The following is a 24,472-nucleotide window of genomic DNA, read 5'->3' as shown; positions in this document are numbered from 1 at the left end:
CGCGCTGGGGACCCCGGCGCATGGGCTCTGGCGGGGAGCTGGGGCGCTGGTGGCGGTGGGCGGCGGGCGCACAGGGGGCAGGGGGCGCGAGGGGCGGGGATCACCCGGCGGGGGGCGCGCTCGGCCCCGCCCCGCCCCTCCTCCCGCCCCGCCCGTGCTGGGGGCGGCCCGGCGGCGGCGCACGCTTCCTGCGAGCGCGGAGGCTGTGGGCGCGGAGCCGCGAGGCGGAGCCGGGCCGCCAAGCCGGGAGCCCCGAGCGAGCCGCGCGTCGGTCCAGCCGCCGGGCCGCGCCGCCGCCGAGCAGCCGCCCCGCGCGCCGCGCCTCGGGAACAAAGGCGCCCGCCGCTCCCCGCTGCCGCCATGAAGCCGGGGCCACCGCGCCGGGCCGGGGCCGCCCACGGGGCAGGCGCAGGGACCGGGGCTGCGGCCGGGCCCGGGGCCCGCGGGCTGCTGCTGCCGCCGCTGCTGCTGCTGCTGCTGGCTGGGCGCGCCGCCGGGGTGAGTGACGCGCTCCGGGACCCCCTCGCCATACCCCGGTCCCCTCCCCCACTGCGTCCCTCGCCCCTCCTGTGGGAGCACCGCCCCCCCCCCCCCCCCCGCCCCGGGATGGCATCGGTGGGGGAAGGCCAGCCCCGCCGTCGGTCGCCTTCTATGGGCTCGGTCCCCTTCCTTTTGGCACACCTCCACAGAGGCCCGGCGGGAACCGGCGCTGCCCCCCACCCCCCCAGTGGCTCTGGGAATCCGCCTCCCCGAGGGCGGAGCGGGGTCCCCTGCTCTGGGTGAGGGGCGCGGGGAGGGCCTGACGGCGGGCTGGGGGTCGCCGGGCGCGGGTCCAGGGCTGGGTGTGTCTTGGGTCTGGAGTAAACGTGGATTTGGCTCGTGGGTGTGCCCAGACCGCGGCCACTGTTAGGGCATCGGGTCTGTTTCCCCTCCTGGGGGAGTGTGTGTGTATTTGGTTCCTCCCGGGGTCGCTTTGATGAGGGCTGTGGGGGCCCAGAGAAGGGGAGGGGTGGAGGGTGACTTGTGTGAAGGTGACCTGAGGGGGTGAGTGAGGGTGACTGTGTGTGTGTGTGTCCACTTCAGTGAAGGGTGCTGGAACCTGTGGTGTGTGCATGGGTGAAAGGGACGGGTGAGTGCCACCGTGTCCTACCTGTGTGTTTGGTCGTGTGAGGGTGACCCATTGTGATGGTACCAGAGACTGGGCTGGGTGACCGCTGGCCACAGCTGTGTGTGCCTGCAGGGGAGTGTGCGGGATGGAGGGACCTCTGTGCGGGGCGTGTGCTGGGACCCACGGGAGTGTGTGGATGTGTGTGTGCGCACGCGTGCAGGTGCATGGGCATGTAGCCCTGAGGGGGGCCAAGCGTGTGCAGGTAGAGGTGGGTGCATATGTACGAGGTGACTCCTGAGTGTCCCTTTGAGTGACCGCAGCGGCGGCAGCAGCAGCGTGTTGAGCTCTGTCCCAGCTCCAACTGAGGGAGCAGGAGGAGGAGAGTATAGGGAGGAAGGGCCTCCTGCCCCCTTTGAGGGACTCAGGCCCCAAGTGAGCTCCCCAGGGGGCACATGTCTGAGGCTTGGACTGGGAACGAGATGGGGGTTTCTAGGCCCAATCTTTTTGGTTCCTTCCAGGAGCTATACTGTCCCCTGTTCCTGAGGCCGAAATGGACCCAGGCCTGTCAGGCACCCCCCACCCAGAGCCCACCCTACCCCTGCGGGTCCCCTTGACCCTCAGTCAGCCAGCCTCTGCAATGGGAGGAGGACAGGCAGGGGCTCGGAGGCTGCTTCTTGGGCAGATGGGCTGCTCACCAACCTTGCCAGTCCGGCGCTGTGAGCTGGGGGGAGGAGAGGGTTGAATGCCACGGAAGTACCACGCGGGAGCTGGATGTTCCAGCCCACTCCTCCCCGAGGTGGGGTGAGGAGAAGAGGTCCCTGGGAGGGACAGAGACCCAGCCCATCCTAGCAGCTGGGTCACTTTCTTAGCTACCCTTCTGGAAGACCATCTTTGAAACTGAAGTGTTAGAAACCTCACAGCTTCGGGTTCCAATCCTGCTGCCGCCACTGGCCCGTGGTGTGACCTTTGAGAAACCAGCTCACCTCTCAGAGCCTCCGCCCGCCTTCCCCGTCTGTGAAATGGGCCTCTAACACCCTCCTCGAAGGTGAACGGAGAGGGTGTGTGCACTGCTCCTCAGAAGGAGCTCAGTAAACATTTGGTGTATCGATGGGTGAAAAGGGGCTCCGGACAAAATGCGTTAGACGTGGAGGCCCTGCAGGAATCTCAGGCCGTGCGACCTTGGCAAGTCCCATCCCTCTCTGAACGACTGCTCCTTATTCAAAGACCAACACTGATAATTCACTGCCCTGCAGGTGGTGGGAGGACTTGATTTGAGAGCACAGCGGGGGGCAGGCCCTGGTGCATAGTAGGGCCTCAGTGAGGCAGGGTGACCCTGGATGTGAGGTCAAGGGGGAGGGTGTGATTCAGACCCAGTGCTGGGTGGCAGATAAAGCAGTCTGGGCTGTGGCCTGGGGCTGACGCCGCAGGCTGGCCGGGGTCGACTTGGAGGATAGGAGGGGGGGGGGGTCTATTTCCAGGCCTCACACCTTCCTGGGGTGTGCAGGAAGGGAATCACCTTGCTTGGCCTGGGAGGCAAAGGTTCATGGGTGGTGCCCAGCTGCCAGGGGTGCCCCACCGGAGGAGCAGGGACCGAGTTACACCTGAGGAGCCCCACCTGGGATGGCTCCGGGAGTGGCCTCTGTGGTGGGTCCGCTAAGGAGATCACTGGGGTGGGAAGTGGCTGGCTCAGGGCAGGGGAGGGACAAGGTGGCCCTTTGGTCTGCTTACCAGCTTGAAAGGGAGTATGTGTGTGTTGGGGGTGGGGGTCGGGAGAGCGTCCAGAGAGACCTCAGTGCGGATAACAGATCTCATTTATGCTGCAGATGGTGAGTTGGGGAGTGTGTGTGTGTCTCCTGGCATCTGCCTTGCGGAGTCTTCTCTTCTGAGAAACCAGGTGACTGTAACTCTAAGGGACATCTGCCTGCAGGGCCACCTCAGCTGCTGTACTTAAGTCACCACCCAGAGAGGCTTGGAGTGTGGGGATCCTGGAAATTCGAGCTTTGAAACATGTTTTTGTATAATAGAAGCTCGGGGCCAGATGGGACTTTAGGTTCTCCTTAGTCTTGTTTGAATACCCCCAGTGATGGGAGTTCACTACTTTGTGGCTGTGTGACCTTATGAAAGTTACTTAACCTCTCTGTGCCTTTGCTGCCACTGTACAATGGGGGAGAATATGAGAATGAATATGTAAAGCTCTTAATACAATACCTGGCACTTAGTAAGCACTCAACAAATGTTCATTTCTTGTTCTTTTACAAAGTTGCCATTCTATGGTTGGGAATTTGGTAGGGGTGGGAAGGGAAAAGATGAAGGACCATGGGGAGAGGATATCAATCAGGGTATCATTCTTTTGAAGCCCCACCCCCACCCCCGGTGGTTCCTGCTCCTTCCCCACCCCCACTGTCTCAACCTCTCAAGGGCTCCCTGCTCCTCTCCCCTCCAGCACGCCAGTTGACTCTGAATGTTGTGTTACTGGGGCAAGATTGTTCTCTGTAGAAATGCAAAGTTGGGCACCCTTGGGCTGTTCCAGTCCAGGGCCTGACACAGGGACACCACAGGGACCTGCTGCCTGTTAGCCTCTAAGGCGGCAGTGGCTCTGGGGACAGACACCTGCTGTGTGATTTTGGGTAGGGGATTTCTCTGTTTGAACTTCCTCATCTGTAAAATGGGGACAGCCCCAGTGCCAGCCTCGCAGAGATGTTGTGATGAGACGATGAGCCCCTTGCGGAGACTGAGTCCAGCCTGCCTTGTAGTCGGCCCTCAGGGGTGGGGCCTTTCCAGGAGGGAGCCTGGAGAGGTCAGGAGGGCATCCGGAGGAGGAGGTTTGAGCTGAGCTACGCCAGTGGCCACCATGCGTCCTGAGCCAGCTGTAGCTTGCCCCGACCCTTGGCTTTTCTTCTTATCTGTCAACTGAGGACAAATACTTGACTTACAGGACTATACTGGGGGTCACAGCATCCCCCTGGCGCAGTCGGAGCCGGGTGCCTTCTGCCCCGCCTCCAGCTGCGGGTGCAGTGTGTTTCTCTCCCCTCTCCCCTCGGCGTGGGGTTTGGCGTGGGGTTTGGTGTGGGGTTGAGCTCTGCTGGAGAAAAAGGGTTTGGCCTTTTGAAAACCAATGACTCCTTCCATCTCACGGATGGAGGCACAGGGTCCTAGCGGGTCCCCCCTCCCCCCTCCCCCACGCTGCCAGCAACACAGGGGCGGGAAGCGCAGCTCTGGGCGAGGGGGCTCTGGAAGATGCTAGAGCAGCAGTGGGGTGGGTGCGAGGGGCATCCTGCAGGGGAGAAGGGCACAACAGAGCTCCCCCCAGAAGCCAGGTCGGCACAGGCCTCCCTCCCGTGCCTCCCGCTGGAGCCGGGGCTTTCCCCCAAAGCTGCTGGGGGCAGAGGGGCGGGTCATTCCAGGAGGGGCCAAAATAGGGTTCCTGGAGGCTGGAGCCAACTGAGGCAGCAGTGGGGGGAGGTGGTCAAGCCTCCATCTCCCCAGTCTGGCGGGGGCTGGGGGCTTCATTTGGGAGGCGGCCTCCACACCTCTGAGGGCTTAGTAATAGAACCAACGTTTATTTATTCCTCACGTTGATCTTGGAGGTAGGAAGTATTGGAACCCTCATTTTACAAAGGAGGAAACTGAGGCATAGAGAGGTTAAATGACTTCCTCAAGGTCACACACAGCTGGGAAGTGGCAGCGCTGGACTGAGCTAGAGCCTGGCAGGCTGGTGGGACTGGGCGGCCGTCCTGATTTCATCCCCTCTTGCTGTGTGATCTTGGGCAACTTACTTCACCTCTCTGGGGCCTTCCCACCTCCCAGATTATGCCCATGGTACTGCTGTTTCATAAGGGCCTGTTCTTTGCCAGGCTCTGGGCCAGGTGAGTCCCTTGTTTTCCTCACTTAACTCTCACCCTGGCCTTGGAGGTGGGTGATGCTAGGTGGGGGAAGGGGCGTGCTCCTCCACCACCTCACAGTGCTGTCACCTGTTAAATGAGCTCCTGTGAACGTCGTTGGGGACGGATCCAGGAGAGCTTTCTTTGTAAACTGTGGGGCACTGTCAACAAAATTGGGGTCGGGGCAGGGCTCGTGTCCAGGCCATGGGGTCGCAGCACAGGTGAGGGGAAGTGTTCGCAACCTCATGGTGGGAGGGCTCTAAAAAGCCGCATTCCTCATGGACTTGCCCTGGATGTCCCCAGCGCTGGTGCCCAGGACTGCCTTTGATCCCCGCTGGTCGTGGGGAGCTCAGCTTTACACCCCTGCGGCGCAGACCTTGGGTGCTGGCCCCACCCACTGTTCCTGAGGTTCTCTCTCTCTGGCCTGAGTGACTGAGGCTCAGAGAAGAGGAGTGACCTGGAAGTCACGTAGCCGTCAGGAGCAGTGTGAGGATGCTTCCTTCATAGGCTGCGAGCTCTCCCGGGCAGCCCAAGGCTGCCTTGGCCTTTGCTGAGCCTCCGTGGCCAGCGTTGGGTCTGGCCCAGATTTGAATGGTTTGAATGAGTGAATGACTGAATGAAGGAAGGAGGGAAGGAAGCCAGGAATGTGAGTTTTATGTTCTTTCCCAAGGAGGTGGGTTGGGGGGACAGAGTGAGGCTGGTAGAGTCCTGTGGGGTCCAAGACGTGTGCCTGTGGGCTGGGAGGTGCCAGGGGCCGTACGGGGCCAGCCTGCGGTCTGAGTGCTGAGACTCAGCCACCCCATCTGGGTGGATCAGAGGTGCTGTGGGCTGTGGCTCTGGGCTCCAGCCCAGCTGCTTGGAGCCCTGTGATTTTGTGTCTGGAGCCAGAAACTGTCCCAAGGCCTAGGCCCTTGCTCCCACCCACCCATCCCGACCCCCATTCTAGTAGGGATTAGGGTCTGGACTGGGTCTGGACCACCTGGCTTAGTTTGCTGTCCCCTCTCATGGTCCACCACATCCTGGGAACAGCAGACCAGTGCCCGGTAAATATTTGTTGACTGACCTCCTCCCCCGCCCCACCCGCCCCCCAACCCCCTTGCCTTGGCTCCTAGCCTTCCAAGATTCCAGGAGGCCGTGTAGCCTTCACTTCCGGCCCTCTCCCTCCAGAGCAGGCCCTGGCCAGAGGGGCGGCCGCTCCCCTCCCCCACGGACCAGGCCTATTCTCAGCGCCAAACAGGAAGCCATGATTACAGGGGGAGTCTGAGCAGCAGTCGCTGAGGGCCCAGCTGGGGATGGGGGTGGGGGCAGCCCGGACACGCGCTCTGGGCCCTTCCCTACTTGGCTGCTGAGGGTGGAGGGCACAGCTGGCCTTCCCTACTGGGTGGAGAGGGCCCTACAACACCCTTCCCTGGCTGGGCCTTGCTGCTGTCTGTTTGGGGTTCTCTAAGCCTGAGGTAGTAGAAGGAGCAGGGACCTTAGAGCCAACCAGACCAGGGTTGAAATCCTGGTTCGGCCAATTTCTTGCTGTGTGGTCTTCCCAACGTCACTTAACCTCTCTGAGCCTCAGTCTCCTGTTCTTTAAAATGAGCTAGGAACACCTCTGCCCCAGTGTTGTTCGGGAATGAGCAACAGGAATGATGATGTGCCCGAGGAGGAGAGGGCTGCCCCTGCAAGTGCCCTTGTCTTCCACTTACCTGCTTCAGCTTTGCTGTTCTCCTGGCCCTCTCCTGCTCTCACCTGACTGCTTGCTTTTCAGGGTGGGGATGAGGTTTTCCCTTGGAGAGTGTGGGAAACGGGTTTGAAGGATCACGATGACCCAGAGCAGAGCCCTGGGTCGGGAGCCCCGCTCTGAGGGAGGACTTGGGCCAGGACTCCAACGGGAGCAGGCAGGGTTTGGGACAGGTTAGAGGAGGCATTTTCCAGGATCTCGTGGTCCTGAGTTCGTGGGGAATTTGGTTCTCTGGAGCTGTGGGCAGCCTGCAGGTCCACCGTGGAGCCAGAGGATCGGATTGGACCCGATGACTCTTTAGGTTCTTCCAGGCTCCGATCCCCAGAGAGACCTTGCTGTTGGCGGCATCAGCTCAGCACATGGCGACAGCGGGTTCTTTCCATTTTCCTCCCAGCTGGGAGCTCCTTGGCTCTGTTCCGCTCCTCACACCTGCCCTGGCTCTGAGCAGGTGACTGTCAACGTTTGCGTGGGAGCTCAAAGGTGGGAGGTGGTCGGCCCCACAGCCTGCCGCCCACAGCCTGAAGCCCAGGGATGCCCTCTTGGGCCTGGCCCTCTAGCCTTAGGTGGTCTCACTGGGCCTTCTGGCCATTCGGGGGGCTGGTGGTGTTCCCCTCACTTAGGAGAGGGCTCGGAGATGTACGCCACCTGCCAGAGCTCACGGGGCCGGTCCCCGCGGGTGGTGTTCCGTTGCCCCTGCGCCTCGTCTGCACTCTGCCCTGTGCCCTTGGCATCACGCCCCCGCAGGGCCAGAGTTTTCTGAGGTGCGGATGGGGCCAGGGTGAAAATGCTGATTGGTGCCTTCATCCTGCTCCCGGGACAGGCCATGGGCCGGCTTTACCTGAGGTCAGCCTCAGCCCAAGGCTCTCTCCGCACCCCTGCACTGCCAGCCAGCTCCCCCCACCCCACATCCCGCCCCACCACCCCCTTCCCAGCCCTGCTCGCCAGCCCAGACTTTAATAAGGGTAATTTGGAATCAGTCACCAGCGGGATGTGGAAAATCTAATTGCAGCAAACTGATTGCCAATTCGGCTGTGGGCATCAGAGTGGCTCGTTAGGCCAGTCCCCTCCCTGGGCTGGGGTTTGGGGGCGGTATGTGGGAGCTGACCAGGCAGGGCTCCGGGAGAGTGGGGGGCTGTTATGCTGGGCGCAGGGGGAGGATAGCCTTGCTTCTTGGGGTGCCTGGTGGAACCCATAAATTGCCTCCCTGTCCAGGGCCCACGGCTGGGGTGCGGGCGCCTGTGCCTGCCTCTGCCTTCACTTACCGCTGCCATCACGGCCGCCTCCTCAGGCCCAGGCTGCTGTTGACGGTGGGGTGGGAATGTCTGCAGCTGAATCCCACCTGGTCTCTACCCTCGAGATGCTCTCTGTGTTGCGGAAATCAGCACAGATGGTGACAGCGGTGACATGATAATGGCCAATACTCAGAGAGTGCATGTTACACGCCAGGCACAGTTCTAAGTGGTTAACATGCTTTATCTCAGTTTTCACCACGACCCCAGGACGTAGGTGTTGTTACCCCATTTTACAGATGGAGACCCAGAGGCCGGCGAGGTTAAGCCCCGTGACCAGGGCGAGGCAGTTAGCCAGTAGCTGCAGTCTTCGCTTCCCTAGATCCCTGTCGTTCGGGGGCACGTGGCTGTGCGCGCACACGCTCGGGGGCCTGTGTTTTGATCGACTGATCCGTCCACTCTGCAAGCCCCTAGCGAGGACCTGCTGCATACCGGGCCTGTGCCGGGGACTGTGGGCGTGCCGGTTATTATGTGGGTGTCCTGCGCCTTGTCAGTGAGCCTTTCTCCGGTGGGGGGGGTGTGTGATGGTTGTGTTGTGCCTGAGTGAGGTTTCAGGGGCAGGCACCGAAGGGCAGCAGCGGAGGAAGCCCTGCCTCCCCCTCTGAGACGGGGTCTGAGTCCCAGCTCTGCCAAGGGGCAGAGTGAACTTGGCAAGTGACTCCTTGATGTAGCCTCAGTCTCCTCTGTCCCGTGATCAGTAAGTAAGGCCTTCTCGCTAGGCTCTGGTGAGGGGCAGGGTTGGGGGAGGTGCAGCTAGTTAATTAGTTGGCAGCTAGTTAAAAGGAAGCTGCTGCTGGATCAGTTACTTTTATTTAATTTATTTTCATTGTTATACTTCCCCTAAGATTTTACACCTCAGAGGTGAATCTGCTCCGGGCTGGCCCAGTGACCACGGACAGCTCTCCCTCCTCCCCCCACCTCTGAGTCTCTACTTCTGCATCTGTAAAGTGGGGAGATTGGACTGGGTGACTCAGAGGCCCTTCCAGGCTTCCCATCGGAGGAACTCTCAGACCTGAGGCCAGAGACGTCAGGGCCTGACCTGAGGTGGCCCATGTGGGGAGGGAGAGCATGCCTGCTGGACCGGGTAGGAGGATGGGACACCGTTTCCTTCACGTGGCCGGTCTGTGGTCCCGCTTGGGCCAGGGTGGCAGTGTCCCTCTCCCTACCCATCACACTGAGCACCACCTCTCTTCCCAGCCTCGGGGACTTGATCAGTTGAGTTTAGACCAGCTGGGGGCTGGGCTGTGACTAGTTTCCTGGATGTAGGAGGAGCACTGAGGAGGGGAATCCAGTGCCTGCGTCCTTACCCCTTCTCTGCTGCTGACCTGCCAGTCACTTTAGCCACTGTTTGCTGATGTCCCTTCTGTGTCTGCCCTGTGCTGAGAGCTAGGAACCCGTGAGACTTGACCTGGTTCCTGACCTTAGGAAGCTCCCAGTTAGGTGAGGGAGCTAGCACATGAGAAGAGCTGAGGCCATGAGTCAGGGGAATGAGAAGTTCTGGAAAATCTGGGAGGGCTTCATGAAAGAGGCATCCTTTGTACCGGGCCTTAAGGATGGCAGCACCTGGGTAGGCAGAGGGACCAGCGTGGACAAAGGCTCGGAGGTGGGAATGCTCATGATGTATTAGGGAACTAAAGTGTGGTTAGAAGTAGCAATTCCCAACTGAAAGAGGGTCCTGAGTGGAGGTGGGGGCACATCTCCCTTTGGGGTGAAGGAGCCATTGCTATCGGGGCCACTATTTCGAATGACAGCATGTTGTTTCTTGCATTTAACAGATAGTCACTGGGCACCTGGCACTGTGCCATGGGGTGTTCTGGGGCTGAGGGGTTGAACCCCACAGGGCCTCGGCATGAAAGACCCCAGTGGCTTACAAGATGGGCTGTGAGTCCCAAGCAAAGCTCTGGGTTCCATCCTGCAGGCGGAGGAGTTGGTCTGTAAAATGGGTGCAGCCCTGCCGCTCCGAGGGGCTGGCATGGGGGGCCGACGAGAGTGTGGATGGAAGGAGTAACGTTGATACTGAATTATACCCCGTGAGTGCCTGCCATGTGCAGGGCGCTTTGCCGAATGTCTTACATATAAAAAACTCAATCCTTGCAACAACCTTAGGAAGGAGGCACCATTATTACCTTGATTTGACCAAAAAAGGACATCAAAGCACAGAGAGGTTAAGCAGCGTGTCCAAGGCCACAGAGCTAGTAAGTGGCACACTCACTAGGATTCGAACCGCAGCAGTTCGCCTGAGAGTCCAGTCTGGGCACAGGCGCTTCTCCGCGCCGCCGCGGGTGCTGCAGGCGGTGAAGTGCGGTGCCCGAGAGGGTGACTTGAAGGCCAGTCAGGCCTTGCTGGGTACCTGAGCCTGTGTGGCTGCTGTGCGCGAGGACCTGACCCAGGGCTGGGGGCTTTTGGCTTCTACCTGGGTCTGTTCTCTGTTGCGTGTTTTCTGTCCGGGTTGGGCCATGGGCTGAGGACACCCCAGGTGGGCTGAGGAGGACAGTCCAGGTTGGGAGAGGATCAGAGGACTGAAGACAATTTCAGCTAGAAGGGCCCTTGGAAACACTCTCGTCCAACTTGTTCACTGCCCTGAAGGGAAAACTAAGGCCGAAGGAGTGATCTCTAGTCCTCACCAGGACCGTCTGAGATCTGGTAGCTCAGCCTTCTTGTTTTGCGTATGGGCAAGTTGAGGCTCAGAGAGGTATAGTGGCTTGCCCAAAGTGAAACAGCAAGTTGGCAGCTAATCTGGGACCAAGAACTTCTCTCCTGACTCCTGGGCAGGGGCACCATCCTTTCTATCATATTTCTTCTCTTTACCTGTTTCTGTTCTGCCCAGACTACAGGCCTGGGTGTTCTCATGCCCAGGACTCTGTGCAAAACTGGTTCTTACCAGTTCATGTAATATACTTGTCCAGCCTCATCCCTTTGCCCTGGACAATCCTTGCAGCTTCTGCCCAAGACTCCTGGGTACACAGTGCGACATTGTCTCATTTGCCTTCATGTCTAGCCATGTGCTGTTCACTCTCCATGGATTGCTTCCTTCTCCTGTGTTCTACTTATGCTCCAAAAGCCAGTACAGGTGCCCCTCCTCCGGGGATCCTTTACCAACCTCTCCTCGTGCACAGTGGTCCCTGCTTTAGTCCCTTCTCTCCTGCCTCCCTCTCCTAGATTCCAACGCAGGGATTCCCTTCTCCATGTAGGGTTCTGTGCTGAGCCTGAACTTGCTTACATGGCCCAGTAGTGCCTGGTTCCCCACAGGGTTACATCCTTATCTCCTTGGAGCCCTGCTTGGATACATTGTTGCAGCAGCTACTCCCCCAATTACATCATCTCCCAGTTTAGCCCTTGCACATGTTACTTTGTTTCATTCCCCCCAATTCTGACATTGCTACATTGTATCTTTTTTGCATTCACACTTTCACACATCCTCAATCTTTTTGACTTCTGGTTCTCCCCAATTGTCACACCTTATCCTTTCTCCCCCGCCCCCTGCTGCTGCGATTCCCAAGCTTACATAAGAGGAGAGTGGAGGCTGGCAGCCGGGAGCTGTGGGCTCCGGGGACACAGCCTTCCCGCCTCCTGTAGCTGAGGCTGGACTGGGCCCTTCTGGACTCCACCTTTCTGGAAGGTGGACATCCCATGAGATTCTAGGGGCTCAGGTTTGGTTCCAAGAGATCATCTCCCTCTGCCTCCACCCACCTCCCCACCGCAAACCTCCCTTGCTCCTCTCCTCTGTCCCCTCTCTTCCCATCCTCTTTTCTTCTTCGTCTTCCTCCTGCTCTGGTCCCCAGAGACCTCTGCCTCACTCACTCTCTGGCTGGTTGGAACTTCTCATCTCCCTGGCTGCCACTTATTGGGGCCAAGCCCTGAGGAGTCCTGGGGGACAGGGGCCTAGAGGGCTGAGGAGGTGGTTTCGGTCAGGTCTGGAGGACCTCTTCTTTACTCCTTGCCCTCTTGGGCCCAGAACCCCTCATTCCCTTCATTCCTCCTCCAGAAGTGTAGTTCTGAAAGCACCAAGCCACAGGAAATCAGTCCCTCCTCTTGCTGTTCCCAGGAGGACACTGAACTCAAGGGTGGAGCTTGGGTTCCCCCAGTGGTGTGAAACAGAGCTGAGGCCCCCAGGTGGCCTGTAGGAGCTGAGCCTTGGCATGGCTGATTCCTGTTCTCATATGAGGTAGTGGGGCTGGGAGGCTTTTGGGGACAATCTCAGATCCAGAAGAAGGGGTCACAGCTCTGTGTAGGGGGCGTGGTCTCTGAGTCTGTGGCTAAGCCCAGGGTATCCCTTTCCCAGGTGGAGCCAGGGCCATGCTTCCGCCTAGGTCTGGGCTCCAACCTGGACGGTGCATGTATGAGAGCTGCTGTCTGTGCTGATGAGTGTGGGCCCTGGGACTATGTAGGGAAGGACCTTTGTGGCTCGATCCTTTGTCTTCCTGTCTTCCGCTGTTTCAGTGGCTCGGGAGTGAGGCCAGGCCAGGGGCATTCAGGAGTCCCCCAGGTTGCCACCTCTTCCCTTCCTCAGCTGTGGGGGGCTTCCCTTCCTCAGCAGTGGGGGCTTGACCATGGATATTAGCAGCCTCTGGATGAATGTGGAGATATTCTCTCTACCTCAAGGGAGTTGAGGCATACGTAGGAATGCTCACACCTGCAGATCTGTTTGTGTACCTGAAGGAACACACAGACCTGAGCACATACCTTTGCCTGTGCACACATGTGGAGACATACCTGAACACATATGGGTGCACAGAGACGGGGAAACACTCCCGCAGGTGCACATGTCCCACTCAGAGACAGAGCCCGTGTACTTACCTGAACACACCCAGACCCACACAGGCATCTCAGCCCACCTGACAACCCGCAGGTGTACATGCATGGATGCACCTGCACGCATGCCCAGAAACACTGCTGGATGTGCTTGCACATGCGCACCTGTGTGCCTACATTGTACACACCTGCACCCACACCCATACCACACACATGTTGCTGGGGCTCTAAGCTACCAGGGAAGTGTCTGTCCTTAATCCCAGCTCTTAATCCTAGAGTCTAGGGAGCCAAGGCCAGAGGGGCAGCTGGTCATCTGCCTCCTTAGTAGTGATTAAGGGGGGGGTGCAGAGGGCCTCTGAGCTTTGTCTTCTGCCTGACCTCCAGGCACACCGCAAATTTCAAGCTGGGGTTCCTTCAGAGATTCCGTTCTTGTAATTTACCAGACCCTGGGTGCGGACATGCCTTGGGGTGTGTGTGTGTGTGTGTGGTTGTGTGGCCCTGAGGAAAGTGACACAGTCAGGGAAGCCGGGGGAGGCGGTCCGTCATTTAACCACCCCCGATGCAGATCCTGAGGCGGAACCTTCCGCATGAGGCATCCCGGGGACTCTGATCTCTGGGACTCTTGTTCCTGGCCAGAGCACTTCTGGACCAAGTGGAAGGTTGAGGCCCACGACCCAGGAGATGCTGAATTGGGGGTCTTGAGCAGGGAGCGGGGTGGTCACTGGGACAAGGTTGGGGTGAGAAGCACCCAGGAGGAGGTGAGGCCTGGCCTGGGTATTGAAGGCGTCAGCGCCTGGGGCATTTGGAGACACAGGGACTGAGGTGTGTCTCTGAGGAGTGGCTGTGAGAAGTGGTGGGAGGAGGATGGTTTGGGTGTCGGCCCCATTGAGCTCTGACCATGACCTCCGCCTGTCCGCTGGGTGGCCTTGGGCAGCTCAGTGCCCTTGTGCCCCCCCTGTAAAGCTGGATGGTGACCATCCTCTGCAGGGCCATTGCAAGCATTGGGGCTTCCTTGGCCCAGGGGACAGCATGTTGCCACACTCTGAGCTGGCGACCAGTACTGATAGTAACGGGGGCGATGGCAATGAGAGGCCTCTGTCACCACGGGGGGGTGACAGTCAACACCCTGTCCTTGTCCTGGGGTTTGGGGAAGAAGACTGGGTTCCAGTAGCAGCCCCTTGCTGATATCCAGCTTTGAGCCCGCTTTTCCCCTCCAGGTTCTTCCCCCACAAGCCCTGCTTGCTCCAGTTCCTGGGCTGGACTCTTTGGGGCTCATTCATCCAGACCTCCCTGGGACCCTGTGCTGGCCTGGGGCCGGCCCTGGTGGGGCCCCCAGCAGGGAGGGGGGTGGCTGGTGTGATCAGGGCTCTGATGGTTGGAGCCCAGGGCTGCAGCCTCTGACCCTGCTTGCGGAGCGCCAGGTGATGGGTGGGCTGAGACCTGGAGGACGATTTGGTCAGGGAAGCCAGGTTTAAGTGGCATGTGAGGAGAGGGATTCAGGACACTCAGGGTCCCTAAATCCCTGTGGGTGTTTGGACTCCTCCATCTGAGCCCAGTGGGGGTGGCTCTTCTGAAAGGCAGTGGGCTGAGGATGTGCTGGACCCACAGAAGGCTGGAGTATACTGTCAGGGGAGAAGACGCTCTGGGGTTTTCTGTGGCTCTCCCCACCCCGCAGTGGGGCTGAGCGGCTGGAGGGTCCTTGTGGGGTTCTTGGTTTCCTCTCCTCGTGACCCTTTGTGGCCCGGGCCCTGAAGTCTGCTCTGTGAGGCTCTGTGAGGTCACCTCTTCCCCTCCTAGTGACTAGATGGGGGGCCTGAGCCAGAGCCAGGGACAGGGAAGGTCTCCAGGGCAGCGGACTGGAGGTGGGAGACTAAGAGGCACAGGCCTCATACCTGAGCTCATCCTGGTTGGGGTTTGAGCACCTGCCAGACAGAGGCCTGGCCCAGCCCTCGGGACAGACGGGCCTCTGAGCGGAGAATCAGAGAGCGGAAACCAGCCACGGGCTCGGTGGCTGCCAGCTGTGCTGGGCGGAGGCCAGTGCCCAACAGCCAGGCGACGGCAGGACAGGGGATGAGGGGTGGGCCCCAGAGACGTGTCTGTCCTCAAGGCTGCCCTAGACAGCCACAGGGGGCAGGGGACAGGCAGACTTGTCTTCAAATTCAGATGTGCTTCACTGCTGGGGCCCTGCCACCATCCTGCTCCCTTCCCTGGCAGCGACATACCCTCCTGCGTCTTCCTAAGGGCAGCCACGTGGCCAGAGGGGGCATTTCAGGACCACTGAGAGCCGGGGCTGGGACACCGGGTGGAGGAATGGAGGAGGCAGCCAGCCTTAGCTTTGAGTCACCGCCCTTTCCTTGGGTCACTCGGGGCCAAGCCTGCCCTCTTCCAGCGGGCCCACCTGACAAAGTGGCCTTTGATGGACGCAGAAGCGGCCGTTGGTGTGCTGGGCCGCTCCCACTTGCGGTCTGCAGAGTCGGTGTTCACCCTCAGAGGTGGGAGCTGGGGAGGCTACACCTGGGGATTGGTTGGGGGAGACTCAGATGGGATAGGAGGTGAGTGGGGATAAGTTTCACCTCCGTTCCCGGCCGAGCATTTGAGTCCAGGCTCTGCTCTGTGACCCTGGGCAGGTTTCTTGCCCTCTCTGAATTCCAAGCTCACATTCATTTTTGTTTTTTTTTTAAACAGAAGTTCTATTGAGATTTAACTCACATACCATACAATTCACTCATCTGACGCATATAATCTAGTGGTTTTTAGAATATTCCCAGAGCTGTGCCTCCATCACCAATTTTCGACATTTTTATCTCCTGTCTCTGAAGTTTTTCCTGTACCTAACAGCAGTCACCCCCCTTCTCCCCGCCCCACGCCCCAGCCGCGGCGATGACCAGTTTCCTTTCTGTCTCTATGGGCTTGCCTCTGTTGGGCCTTTCATATCAACGGAACCACATAATATGTGGTCCTTTGTGACTGGCTTCTCTCACGTAGTGTGATGTGTCCCAGGTCCCTCTGTGTGGCAGCCCGGACTTCAGTCCTTTTTGTGGAGTAACGTCCCACCGTGTGGACGTTCCACCTTCTGTTTACCCGTCGCTGGGTGCACGGGAGGGCTGTTTGCGCTTTCTGGCTGTCGTGAATAACGCTATTTTTGAAAGCGTGTGGACATATGTTTTCGGCTCCCTCGGCTAGATGCCCTGAGAGTGGAATTGCTGGATCACACGGCGACTCCGTGTTTAAGCTTTTGAGGAACCGCCAGACTGTTTTCCAGTGGCTGCTCCGCTTTCCATCCATGCCGGCGCGCGTGAGGGCTCTGACTTCTCCGCAGCCTCAGCAGCGTTCGCTGTTTCCCGACTTTGTGATCACGTTCCCCTCGCAGCCACTCGTCCCTCAGGTGTGTGTAGGCCACCTATGCTTGACAAGGCCCCGCGGGCCTCCCCGACCCAGGAGATGAGGGAGAGAGCTGGGGCATCTTTTGTCCCCTGCCTTTCCTGACCCCGCTGTGTCTCAGAGGTCCTCTTGGTCTGGTGGTGGCCCTGGAGGCAAGTGTGGCCTCAGGCCGGTCTCTGGGGGCTCTGCCAGTCCTTTCCCCAGTTTTTTCCCCTCTGATTCCTTGTGCTGCACCTAAGTTTCCCACCTGGGCAATGGTGGTGGTGGCCCTGGAGGCCCATGGCTCACTGCCCGAGTCTGGGTCGTTCCATCCCTAGGAGTGGAGCAGCTCAGAAGCCAGTGGGACAGTGCCAGGCGGGGCGCGGGGACTCACAGCTCCACCCTGTGTTCATTTGAGCTGATTATAAACAACCCAGCAGCGGGGAAGGTGTGGGGGATCGCAGCCCCACCATTCAGGCGGCTGACCGGCAGACATGCGCACACACACAGATGGGGACGTTGCAGGAGTGGGCGTGTGTATTGTGTGACCTCAGGGCAGTGCTGGTGTGTGCCTGGGCAGGTTTCAGAGAGGATGGCAGAGCCATGGGTGTCCCAGCACAGCCGGGAGAGCTGGGTCTGTCTTGGGCTGACTCTCGCAGGGGCTGTTCAGTTTCCTGGAGGAGGGCTGGGGCTCAGCCTAGTGGAACTCCAGGGCAGGCGAGGGCCCTGGAGCCCCCTCACCTGCCTTCAGGTGGCCCCCAGGATCCTTCTGCCCTTTGGGCTGGCCTTCCCTCAGGTCCTGTGGCATGGGCACCAGGGCTTCTATTTGCTCTCAGCCCCTTCCTTACCGCCAGGCCCCACACCCTCCTGCCTTGCCCCCCACCACCTCCATCCTGACTCTCCAACCAGGGTCTCTGGGACCTTCAGCAAGCTGCCTGGCCTCTCTGTCTGTGGAGTGAGGAGATCCATCTCACCTGGCTCCACCAGTGAGGGGCCAGGTGCTCAGTAGACGCTCAGACAACACTACTTTCCTCCCAGCCCGGGTCTGGTTGTAAAGTGGCTAGAATTGTGGGCTCTACTGGCAGCCTGCTAATCTGCATGTTTTGCATATAATTTGCATAGTTGTTTTATGAAAAAACTATGTTGGGATCTGTCTCAATTTCTCTTCCCTCCTCCAGCTCTGTTGGAATCCTTCCTGGTTGGATTTCGGAGGGACCTTTGTTTAACCCCCTGTTATACGTGGGGAAACTGAGGCCAGGGGACAGGGTTTTTTGCCCAGAATCACATAGAGACTGGGGGCAGGAAGTGGGTGATGTGGTTCCATAGGGGGTGATCCCACTCAGTATTCATTGAACAAATATTGCTGGGGGTTGACTATGTCCCAGGAATATTCTGGGCCCTCAGGACATGGGAGTGACCTTGGCAGTCACCACCCCAGGAGCCGTTGGAGGGGAGGCAGACTTTAGACACGTAAATACACGAGCGAACGTCAGGCAGTGGGGAGCTGTGAGACAGCCCTGGCGTTGGCAGTGACAGGGGGTGTGGGAGGTCCCTTGGGTGCACTTGCTGGTCAGGCAGCAAGGCGAACTTCGAGTAGGGAGACCGTGTCACATCCGAGCACCTAGTAACTGCGCTCACTGCTTGGCACGTCACAGCTGGTATCTCCCTGTGATGGGGGTCCTTACCCCCACTTTGCAGGAGGGCAACGGAGGCCCAGTGAGGTGAGGGACTTGACCGGGCTCTCGGGAAGCGGAGGCTGGAACGCCCAATCCCCCACACTGGGTTGTTTTTGGAGGCTTACGGGCCCCAGGAGTGGGCGGGCCCCAGGAGTGGGCGGGGCCCCAGGAGTGGGCGGGCCCTTGCCCGTTTGGTGGCAGGGGGGTAGCTGAGCCCGGAGGCTCAGTCCCAGTCACCTGCTGGCGTCCCGTGGAGTGGTAGGTGGGGCTGCTCACCTGAGCCAGGCCGCCTGTCATGGGAGCAGGAACTGCCTTCCCTTTCTGCTTGCTCCCAGGCATTCAGTCAGTCAGTCAGTCTGTCTGTCTGTGTGCAGGGCCCTAGTGCGGGGGAAGGAAGGGTTATGTGGACTCTGAGGCTTGCCTCACAGTGGGGGAGCTACTGGCGGGGGTACTGGCGGGGGTACTGGCGGGGGCTGAAGTGGGCATGCACTGCAGTATGAAGAGCACGGTCCTCAGGGCTCACCTAATAGTCCCGGGATGAAATTTGGCTCCGTTGCTGTGTGACTTTGGGGCAGTGGCTTTACCTCTCTGAACCTTTGGTTTGCCCATCTGTGCAATGCGGGTGACAGCCCCTCATGGGTGAGATGTGTGTGGAGAGGCGTGAGGCAGCGTGCACACTGAAGAAGAGCCTGGCACGCAGGGAGCGCTCCCTTGTGCTGGCCGTTAACCGTGGCTCGTGGTCAGGGGTGGAATGGGCCGGGCCTCCTCTGGAAAAGAGCCCCGCGAAGCGAGTGTCGCGTCACAACCCGGGAGCCTGCACGCGTTCTCAGGGGCTCGGGAATTCCCCGAGCACAGCATCTGGTGTCTGCAAGGCTGGGGTTCAAGTTCCGCTGTGCCCCCACTGTAGCTTAGCAGCGTCTTCATCTGTAGGTGGGGACAACAGTGCTCGCCTCCCAGGGGGTGGAGTAGGCTCAGTGGGACGTGGTAGAAGGGGCCCATCTGAGTGATGGGAGCGTGGCTGGTGTCCTCTCTTCCCCAGTAAATGACAACACGGTGGATGGAGGTCCAGTCCACAAGAAGGGACTCCTAATTCAGAGCAGGCAGGTGGTCGGCACGTGGGGGCCTCGCAGGGGCGGTGCCATTTGAGCTGAGGGAGCTCGCACCCTGCTGACTGTGGACCTGCGTGCCTGGAGTTGTGCCTGATGCAGAGTGGTGCTCCATCAAGGTCGCTTGTGCCAGTTGACCGGTTGGGGACGTGCTGGCCAGGCGGAGGCAGGGAAGGGTGTTCCAGGAGGCAGGAACAGCATGTGGAGAGCCTGCAGGTGCCCGAGTTCCCAGAACCAGGAGGGGTTTAGTGTGGGAGGAACATGGGGGGGGGCGGTGAACTGCTGGGTGAGAGTCAGGATGGGACCTCAGTGGGTGGTCCTGCTCTCAGGCCGGAGCCTGGGGACAGGAATGAATGAGCAATGTGAGCCCGGGTGGCCAAGAGGGTGATGCTAGAGGGCAGGTGGCTGGGAGTTGGTGGTGAGTGGGGGGAGGGGTCCCAGCCCTGGGTTGAGGAAGGCCTGCTTTTCCCAGGGCTGCATTGGCACCCTCTGCTAGGCACGGGTGACCGTGTGAGCAGCTCTGGAGCGGCCAGCCAGCACTGGTGTGGACGTGGGGACGACAGGGCAGGGACTGGGCTGATAGGAGATGACAGCAGACGGGAAGGCGTCCAGGGACTGTGGGGATTGGGTACAATGGGGCTGCCCCCCACACTGGTGCTGGGTGCAGAGCTAGCCCTGCCAAGCTGGCCCATCCCGGTGAGACCCAGCACTCGGGCCCCGGGCCCCGCTAGCTCCCTCAGGGGCCCTTGTACTGCTTTCCTGTCTGCTGAGTTCCCTCAGGAGCAGTCCCAGTGGGGCCCGGGCTGAATGAAGGGAGCGTCGCAGACCAGAGGACGGGGGGAGACCAGCGCTCGGAGAGAATGCGCTGTTCCTACAAGGAAAGGGCTCCGAGTGTATGGTGGGAAACTGGAAAATACACAGGGCCTGAGAAAAAAAAATGAAAACCGCCTGTAATCCCATCACCCGCAGAGAGCCTCTGGGAACCTTTGCAGAATTCAGCGCTTAGAAATGCACTTCCATAGTGAGTTCGCTAAAGCAGGAGCAAGTTCTTGATATGCTTCGGTAACCTATTTTGTTAAACCTGATGACGATAGTGCCAGTGGCCAGGATAGCACTGACGTGGGTCGAGCAATCCGTTAACTGAGGGCACGCAGGGTCTTTCGCAGTAAACCCCCCGAGGTGGGTGTGGCCATCTTTATTTACCGGGAAAACCAGGCTGAGAGAGTCGGGCGGCTGCCCGAGGCCACCCCGGTGTCACGGACAGAGCCATCTCCACGACCCTCTCAACAGTGCTGCTCCGTCAGCGCGTGCATTTTCCCCTGCCCGTAAATGTCCTTTGACACAAATAAAAAGTGAAAGCCCTCCGTGGAGCTCTGTGCTTTTGAAAGGCCTGATCCCACAGTGTGCGTTTGCGGAAACCCAGTGGCTGAGCTGCGCAGGGTTCTGCGTTCGGGGTGGCGCCCTAGCGTATTTGACTAGTCCCCTGCTGTCGGGGATGGAGGCTGTTTCCACCTTTCCTCACTTATAAATAACGTGGCGCTGGATCTCTGCGGCCCGCGGCTGCATTTTTAGATGCCCAGAGTGTCAGTCAGAAAGGCCCTTAGAGCACCGGGCTCGACTGTACGTTTTATGGGGTACATTAGGTGGGGTAACGGAAGTGCGCGGAAGGGAGAGGGGATTGTCTGGCCCCAGAGGCTGTGGCCTCCTGAGCTGGGACGTTCTTCTGGAGGAGGGCAGGGCCCCGCAGCGGAGGGGTGTTCTGAGAGGTTGGTGGGAGCACAGGGGTGGGTTGTGGAGAGAGTGAGAGGGGACGGGCTGGAGCTGATGGTAGAATTGGGGTGTGGGCTAGGGAGGGCTCTGCTCCAGGCGTCCATTGCAGAGCAGCTGGCCGAGTTGAGATGGGCCCAAAGGGGAACTTCCTGTCCTCAGAGTTGCCCTGTGGGAGATCGGGAGGGGGGAGTGGGTATTAGCCACAGTGTGTGTCTGGGCTTTGCCTATATTTTTTTGGTGGGATGTCGAGTTCAGCCTGGGCCTTCTGGGGGGGGCCCTCCCCACTCTGCACCTCCCCTAGGCCCTTCTGCTCTCTGGGACCTGGGTTCTGTGGCCCCTTCCTCTGCAGATGCAGCCTTCATGCCCCTCACCCCCTCCAGCAGCAAGTGAATGCGGCGGGCGCTGGGTTCCCAGCCAGGGCAGCTGCAGACCGGTTCGGGTGCAGACCGAGGCTTCCCCCTCCCCGGCCCAGGCTCTCCATTGTGTAGCCCCCGTGGCTGTCCTGCTGCCCAGAGCCTGGCCCTGGCCCACATTCCTGCGGTGGTGCTCTGGGTCTCCGGGTTAGAACCGGTGAGCGTGAGGGGCACTGAGTTCTCACAGGACTGAGGGCCTTCTGGGGACGGGGACTGGTGGGGGTGAAGCCTGAAGGGATCCGGGGGGCTCTGCTCAGACCACCCTGCCTCCAGGAGCTGGTCGTTAAGTTGTGTGTCCTTGGACAGGTCCCTGTACCTCTCTGAGCAATGCTTGGCGTGGTGACTCTCCACCACTGACCCCTCTTGTCAGGGGGTGGGATAGAGCAAGTCTTTTCCCTCCCTGCGCCTCAGTCTCCACATCTGTGAGAAGGGAGAGTTGAACTCGGTGACCACTCAGGAGCAAAGGGTTAGCCCTAGGTGAGCCCTGCGGTGGGAACCGGGGCCTGGTGATGCCAGCGAGCGACTGTTGAGCGCCGCCTGCGTGCTGACATACTCTTGGTGTATTATCTCCCTTCATTCTCACAACAGCTCTATAGAGTATGAATTATTTTTGCCCCCATTTAGCCAAATACAGGCTCAGAGAGGCTGAGTAACTTGCTCAGAGTCACTCAGCAAGGAAGCAGAGCTAAACTTGAACCCAAGACTGCCCGAATCTAATGCTGGGATCCCAACCCCTGCTCACGTTGCGTCTGGTCACCACAAGAGCAGTGCCTGAGTCAGGCTAGTGCCGGGGAGGATGCTTGGGCAGAATTAATTACACTCGATTTTATTCTAAGCTTTTGCAACATGATTAGCACTGCCCAGGGGTGCCGGGCTCCTGGCCTCCTGCCAGCTGACCTAATTTGTGTGTCTCTGTCTGTGTCTGAAACTCGCCCTTTCTCTCCCGTCGTCCAACCTCTCCCCTGCTGGGTGGCCTTGGCAAAGCCTCCTAACCTCTCTGGGCATTGTAGCCTCATCTGTGCGTGGATGCAGTCACCCCGATTCTACTGCCCTCATGAGGACGGTGAGACGTCAACGAGATAGAGTCTTCAGAGGTGATAGTGGCCGAAACATTACCATGTAACTGACAATAATCGCAGCTGCATCCATCGCTCGGTTCTGAGTGTCGGGTCCTGTGCGCAGCTCATCGTCTGCGTGGCCTTATTCAAGTCTCACAGCAATTCTACAAGCAACATCCCGTGACGCTCACCCCCGTTTTGCAGATGGGACAACGGAGATGCCCGAGATTCAGGGGCATGCCCACTTTCTCACAGGTGGGAAGGGAGGCGCTTATTCATTCCAGCTTAACCTCTGGGCTCTCCCGTTTTCTCTGGGGAGGCTCATGATAGGGGAGGGCTGGTGTGGGGGCTGGGCATGAGAGACCCCAGACCTCTGGTCTTGGCAAAGGCTGAGGGCAGAGGGAGGAGCCCTGGCTTTCCCCTTGACCACATCCCCCCACTCAGTGAGCGGCTGTGAAGCGAGGAGACTTACCTGACACCTGGCTGCTCTGGGCACCTCACCTGAGACTCTATAGAGAGGTAGGTGGTGATGGAGGAGACCCTCTGATCACTGCAGGAGCCTGAGGTTCCTCTCTGAGGTGAAGCTGTGTGGGTCAGCTCGAGAGGAATCGGGGTGGGGGGCCGCAAGGGAAAACGGCAGGGTTGCGGCAGTCCACTGGGAAGGGTGCCGAGTGGTGTGCTTGTGTGTACCCAGGAGGGAAGTGTGCCTGGGATGTGCATGGTGCTCGTGTGTGTAGGGGACTGGGGGATGCAGGTATCAGGGGCTTGCGGGTGGGCATCCAGGCACCTGTTCAGGGATGCGTGGGTGGAATGGTGTGTGAGAGCATGTGGTGTGTTTGCCGTGTGCTCGCGCATGTGGACACTGGGCATGTGATGTGGCCTGGGTGGTTCTGTGCTGAGTGCATGCTGGGGGTGCATGAGCCCCGAATGGGCAGCGGGTCGGGGGTGGCCCTGGGTGAGGATTCTGGACTGAGGACCTGTGTTCCTGTCTCAGTTGTAAACTCCTGCCTCAGTGTCCGCATCTGTGGAATGGGGATAATAAAACCCTGGGAAGCTGTGGGGACTGAAGAGGCAGTGCAGGTGGTGTGTGTCCAGCGCCTGAGCTGGCCAGGCCATCGGGGGGCGGGGCAGAGGTCTCTACAATCCCTGGAGCCCTGTTTTGGCTCAGCTGGGGATCTCAGACCTTCGCTGGCTGCTCAGTTGGGTGTCTGCTCCTGGGACCGGCGACCTGAGGAAGCAGAGCCTCAGGGGCTTCTGCGGTGGGCATGCTGTCCCACCTGCGCCCTGGGCCTGTGCATGGTGGCTGTGGGGGGTGCGAACAGGGGCAATGGCGCTCACAAGTTGTGAGTCTTGTGTCAGAGCCCCTGCCTTGGGGGGGTGTGCGTGATGTACTTGGACATGGGGAGGGGTCGGTGTGTGCCCTGGGTGAGGCGTGTGCCACTTACTTGCTGATGAGATTTTTCTGAAGTTTGGGGCACCCGTGGGTGCGGTAGGTGAGGAGCAGGGGGCAGTTGTGTGTGTGTGTGTACATGTGTAGCTAGGGGTGTAGGAAATCTGTGAGCCTGAGGTGGTGTATGCCGGGCTCTCTTGTCATGAGCTAAGGCGGACACACAGGTTGGGTCTGTAAATGTTGCTCACAATTACGTGTATTCGCCGGGGTGTGCGTGCGAAGTGTGTTTCGCGGGGTGTGGCTGTGTGCGCTGGGACTATGTGATGTGTGTGTGAGGATGTTGCTGGATTATTAGCTGCGGTGTGTGTGTGTGTATCAGGCACAGTGGGGTGTAAGTTTACCTGGAGGGGTGCAGTGAGGGTCAGGGAGAGGCCAAGGGGCCTGGGGCATTCCGATTCACTTGTCCTTTAAGGGAATGGCATGTATAATTATGCTAATTATGCATGGTTATGCAAATGAAAGGTCGTTTGGGGGTCAAAGGCTGTTTATCACCCTCCTTCTCTGGCATTTTGTGACTTTTGAGGCTTTCCCTGCTGCCTCCCGGGCTCAGTTCCCCACCCCCATCTCTTTCCTCTCTCCTTTCAGTCCCCCTGGGAGCTCCTGCCACCAGCAGCACCCTGCTGTGTTCCTGGGCGGGCCCCACTGAGCCCTGCTTTGAGTCCTGGTTCCCCAGCTGGCTCAGGGAGGGGTAGAGCTGGCACTCGGCCACCTTGGGGCAGGTGCTGGGCAAGATGGCATTCTGCACCCCACCTCCCACCCCCACGGGTCCCAGGGGTTCCCAGCATTTAGCTTCCCAGGGCGAGCTCAGGGGTGACTGGGCTATTTATTGCCCACCCCTCCCTCCACCCTGTCTGGGGGCTGCTTTTTTTTTCCGGAAAGA

At 59.5% G+C, this 24,472-nt stretch overlaps 1 protein-coding gene across 2 annotated transcripts in view; it reads left to right on the top strand.

The window, feature by feature from the left end:
* Window positions 1–200: 200 nt before the first annotated feature.
* The window catches only part of SDC3 (syndecan 3), a 36,523-nt gene continuing 12,251 nt past the window's right edge, over window positions 201–24,472 (top strand). The window contains exon 1 of one of the 2 annotated variants that reach the window (XM_053920437.1): window positions 201–498. In XM_053920437.1, the coding sequence (XP_053776412.1) occupies window positions 361–498 (138 nt within the window). In that variant the 5' untranslated portion in view covers window positions 201–360. Of the gene's footprint in view, window positions 499–22,242; window positions 22,398–24,472 lie in introns of those variants that run through there. The other variant, XM_045190756.3, reaches the window with a different exon arrangement.

The sequence above is a fragment of the Desmodus rotundus genome, chromosome 3 (assembly GCF_022682495.2).
Source record: "Desmodus rotundus isolate HL8 chromosome 3, HLdesRot8A.1, whole genome shotgun sequence".
Lineage (NCBI taxonomy): Eukaryota > Metazoa > Chordata > Mammalia > Chiroptera > Phyllostomidae > Desmodus > Desmodus rotundus.
Note: the sequence above shows the minus strand (reverse complement) of the source record. Positions and strands in the feature narration are given on the sequence as shown.